At 41.7% G+C, this 4,738-nt stretch overlaps 1 protein-coding gene across 4 annotated transcripts in view; it reads right to left on the bottom strand.

Annotated features, from left to right (window-relative positions):
* LOC106876283 (85/88 kDa calcium-independent phospholipase A2) overlaps positions 1 to 4,738 on the bottom strand; it is a 54,877-nt gene that overhangs the window by 13,911 nt on the left and 36,228 nt on the right. For all 4 annotated transcript variants that reach the window (XM_052971366.1, XM_052971367.1, XM_052971365.1 and 1 more), the window contains 3 exons: positions 2,576 to 2,672; positions 1,289 to 1,474; positions 951 to 1,066 (listed from right to left, as the gene is read on the bottom strand). In XM_052971366.1, coding sequence (XP_052827326.1) covers positions 951 to 1,066; positions 1,289 to 1,474; positions 2,576 to 2,672 — 399 coding nt within the window. The remainder of the gene's footprint in view (positions 1 to 950; positions 1,067 to 1,288; positions 1,475 to 2,575; positions 2,673 to 4,738) is intronic.

Raw genomic sequence — 4,738 nt, 5'->3', positions numbered from 1 at the left:
GGTGACACGTAAAAGCACCCACTACACTCTCTGAGAGGTTGGCGTTAGGAAGGGCATCCAGCTGTAGAAACTCTGCCAAATTAGATTGGAGCCTGGTGTTGCCATCCGGTTTCACCAGTCCTCAGTCAAATCGTCCAACCCATGCTAGCATGGAAAGCGGACGTTAAACGACGATGATGATGATGATGATACGTACATCGTGCTGGTGGCACGTAAAAGCACCCACTACACTCTCGGAGTGGTTGGCATTAGGGAGGGCATCCAGCTGTAGAAACTCTGCCAAATCAGATTGGAGCCTGGTGTAGCCATCTGGTTTCACCAGTCCTCAGTCAAATCGTGCATGGAAAGCAGACGTTAAACGATGATAATAATGATATATATATATACGTATGATTTTTTATCTGCTTTTCTATGCTTGGTCAGTAGTCATAGCATATTCTGGTCAGCTCACTTTGCAGTTACATGTTTTCAGGTTGAGTCCAACAGTGTGATACCTTGGACCTTGGGCAAGTGGCTTCTGCTACAGCCCCAGACTGACCAGTACGTTGTGAGTGAATTTGGTAGACATAAGCTGTGTGGAGGCCTGTTGTATATATATATATATATATATGTGTGTGTGTGTCTTTGTCTTCGCATTGCATATGATAGTTGTAAATGAGTTTCACTGTCAAACAAGCAGTGTGGTTCATATGCAATCTTCAGTGAAAGCATGTCCAACCATGGAGAAATATTACCTTATTTGGAAACAGGTGAGGTTTGGTGACAGGAAGGGTATCTGACCACAGAAAAGCCTGCCTCAACAAATTCCATCAGACCCATGCAAGCAGGGAAAAGTGGACATTAAATGACGATGTCAATGAAGATGACACACACAAAAAAAAACACACATAAATAACATATATATATATTAATAAATTTTTTTTAAATGGTAAAGAATCAGTAATAAATACCCATTATCAGTTTTCAGTAAAGCAGCAATATGTCTTGCAGTGTGCCGCTGATTGTTACGAATGTTCAGATCAGTGCCAAATATTGCCAGAGCTCTCACCATACTCAAATTTTGATGCTTGAGAAACACAGAAAAATATTTCGTTACCACATGACCACATGATGCATGAATTAATGTGTGTGTGTGTGTGTGTGCACATGTTATATACATACATATATATTCTTTTACTTGGTTCAGTCGTTTGACACATCAAGCCTAAACACACACACACACAGATTTGGCACTCAGAATATAAAGACATTCAACTAACACAAGACACAGTTCAAAATGGTGACTTACCTCAACTGCAATGTGAAGGCCTGTATTACCGTTTTTATCTTTTAAGTTGGCATCTATGCCGTGACTAAGTAAAGTCATGGCGCAGTTGTAGTGCTGCATCTCCAACATTACGTGGAGGGCGGAGCGAGAATTGTAATTACTGATGGCGTTTATGTCAGCTCCGTGTTGCCTCAGAATGTTAATATGCTGGAAATAGAGAAAGAAAAGGCATCGTCATCATCATCATCATCACCATCATAATCATCATCATTATTATTTAATGTTCATGTTCCTTGCTGACATGGGTTGACAGGGTCTGATGGGTCCTAGGTCTACACCAAGCTCCATTGTCTACTTTGGCAGGGTTTCCATGGCCAGATGCCCTTCTTAAAGCCAACCAATTTACAATCTGTGTTGGGTGCTTTTTGCATACCAAAAAGCAGCACCACTGAGGTCACTTTGCAGCTCATGAGACTGCAAACACTGAGGGATGGGGTTTGGCTTTTATGTCAGGGAAGAAAGGGTTAAAGTCTGAGAGAAGGTGGGGGGGTGTATAAGAATCAAAACTAAGAGAGAGAGAGAGAAAGAGCAAGATGTAAGTAGGATTATTCAGAAATCAGGGTTTCACGTTGTTTTTTGTTGGAGACCTTAGGGGTGTGACTACAATTAGATACATTACTAATGTCGAAACAGAGAGTTACCTTTCCATTACTGAGTTCAATTCCCACTGAGATTCATCTATGTCTTTCACGTCTCCAGGGTCAATAAAATATAGTAGCAATCACGTACTGGGGGTCAATGGTACCAACTCTGGCATGGGTTGGACGGTTTGACAGGAGCTGGCCAGCAGGGGAGCTGCCCAGACCCCTATTGTCTGTTGTGGCATGGTTTCTATGGCTGGATGCCCTACCTAACACCAGTTGCCTTACAAAGTGTGCTGGGTGCTGTTTTACGTGCCACCAGCGCACAGGTGTGTTTCCGCAGCACTGGCACGAGTGCATTTTATGTGGCACCACCACCTGTAAAGGACCAGCCTGTATGGATAGATAACAGTGATTTTACTTGGCTTGATGCGTCTTCTCAAAGGGCTTCTTTCAGTTTCCATGTACCAAACCCAGCCCAGCACTATAGTAGAAGATACTTGCCCAAGGTGGCACACAGTGGGACTGAACCCAAACCATGTGGCTGGGAAGCAAACTTCTTACTACATAGCCACACTTGAGTCTGTAAGTACAGTTGTTTTGAAAACCACAAGAATCCCAACGAGGTTGAAGAAATGAAGAAACAAATGAAGAAAGTATAGCCAACCTCTTCTTTCTGCACCCAATGGATTGGGAAACCTCCGTATTTCTGGTCTTGGTGAGAGACCAGCCTCTGGTCAAAGTTGCACAGTAATTCAATCAAACTGGAAACATAAAGAGAAGGCTACAACATCTAGAAATAACACACAGTTAATGTGCAGATAGAAACACAGACACACACAAATAACACAAATACGACACCTTTTTATCTTAACACACAAATATTACACAAGTAACACGCAAATATTACACAAATATCACACAGATATTGCACAAATATCACACAAATAACACACAAATATTACACAAATAACACAAATATTACACAAATAACACAAATATCACACTAATATTACACAAATATCACGCAAATATTACACAAATATTATGCAAATATCACACAAATAACATTTCAACACACAAATAATGCACAGACACCTTTTATCTTTTAGTTGGACTATGGCCAAGCTGGAGCACTGCCTCAAAGGGTTTAGTCATATAAATCGAACCTGGTACATGCATTTTTTATAGTCTGGTATTATTCTATTGGCCTCTTTTGTTGGACTGCTAAGTCATGGGGAGGTATACATAATGGGACACCACTTGTTAAGGAGTGGTGGGAGAGGGACACAGATGAACACACACATGACAAGCTTCTTTCAGCTTCTGTCTACGAATCCACCTATAAGGCATTAGTTGGCCTGGGGCTATAACAAAAGACACCTGCTCAAGGTGCCACGCAGTGGGTTTGAACTTGAAAGCATGTGGTTGGGAAGTAAACTTCTTACTACAAAGCTATGTCTATGCACGCAATCATCATCACCATCACCACCACCACCACCACCACCACAACCATCACTACCACCACCACCACCACCACCACCACCACAAGCACCATTCGAGCATAGTTGAGAGGGGCCTTTTGTTGCCAGCAGACGTAATAGCTCTCTGAATTTCCTCCCCACAATTCTTATTCTAGAAACAATACATACATTAGCCAGTTCACTAAATATATCAATTTTCACACAGCCAAATCATAGAGTATCGCAACACAGGAGTGTCATCTTCCAAAAAAAAAAAAACAGCTTGGAAAATGGAAGAACATGAACTGCTGGTAGTAAAACCATAGATTATAACATCAATAATATATGGATAAGACAAAAAAGCTATTCTGGTTAAAAGAAAAAAAAGAGAGAAGGGAAACACAAGCTGTTTGTTAATCAACTTGAACTGAATAAGTGCCACTAGATATAACGAATACAATGGTTCACAATGCATGACCCAGTTCCTTCTCGAACACACGTCACTTGAACCTGACACTTAAACCATGAAACAATTCACAGCCCCCAAAAATTCAACAACAAACTCTTTCCACTGATATAAGCTTGGAACTTATGTATACAGCTCTCATCCTCCATACACATCACACACAAGCATTGTTGTCTGTCCTGTACACCACAGACAGCTCTTGCGTTCAGTTGTTCTTTTGTTAATGCACACCAAACAATACCCGTCCAGTGGATCACAGTTGGTTGTGTCAATGAGAGAAGTTCACTTCCCAGTCACATGGTTTCAGACTGAATACCACATGCATGGCACCTTAGGCAAGTGCTTTCCAAGACAGTCTCAGGCCAATCAAAAGTTTGTGAGTGGAGCTGTTAACCAGAAAGTGAAAGAAGCCCACCGTGTATATAGATATATGTAGTTAGGGTGGTACACTCACAATTGTAAGATCGGGTTTCAATTCCTAGAGCGGATGGTGCGTTGTGTTCTTGAGCAAAACGCTTCTCGTATTGCTCTGCAATCACTTCAGCACCTGATGCGTGGCACACCTGTGTGCACTTGTCCATCCAGGTAATGTCGATTTGATGGAGGGAGTGAGCTAATGTGTAACACTTGAATTTGGTCACAATAAAAAGAATCATTTGTGCAAAATATGCATTGCCAAAGGTGGCAAACTGGCAGAAACATTAGCACGCTGGGCGAAATGCTGAGAGGTATTTCGTCTGCCATTACATTCTGAGTTCAAATTCCGCCGAGGTCGACTTTGCCTTTCATCCTTTCGGGGGTCGATAAATTAAGTACCAGTTACACACTGGGGTTGATGTAATTGACTTAATCCCTTTGTCCTTGTTTGTCCCCTCTATGTTTAGCCTCTGAAAGAAATCCA

This window comes from Octopus bimaculoides, chromosome 10, assembly GCF_001194135.2.
Source record: "Octopus bimaculoides isolate UCB-OBI-ISO-001 chromosome 10, ASM119413v2, whole genome shotgun sequence".
In the NCBI taxonomy this organism is placed as follows: Eukaryota; Metazoa; Mollusca; class Cephalopoda; order Octopoda; family Octopodidae; genus Octopus; species Octopus bimaculoides.
This window is presented reverse-complemented; position numbering and strand designations above follow the sequence as displayed.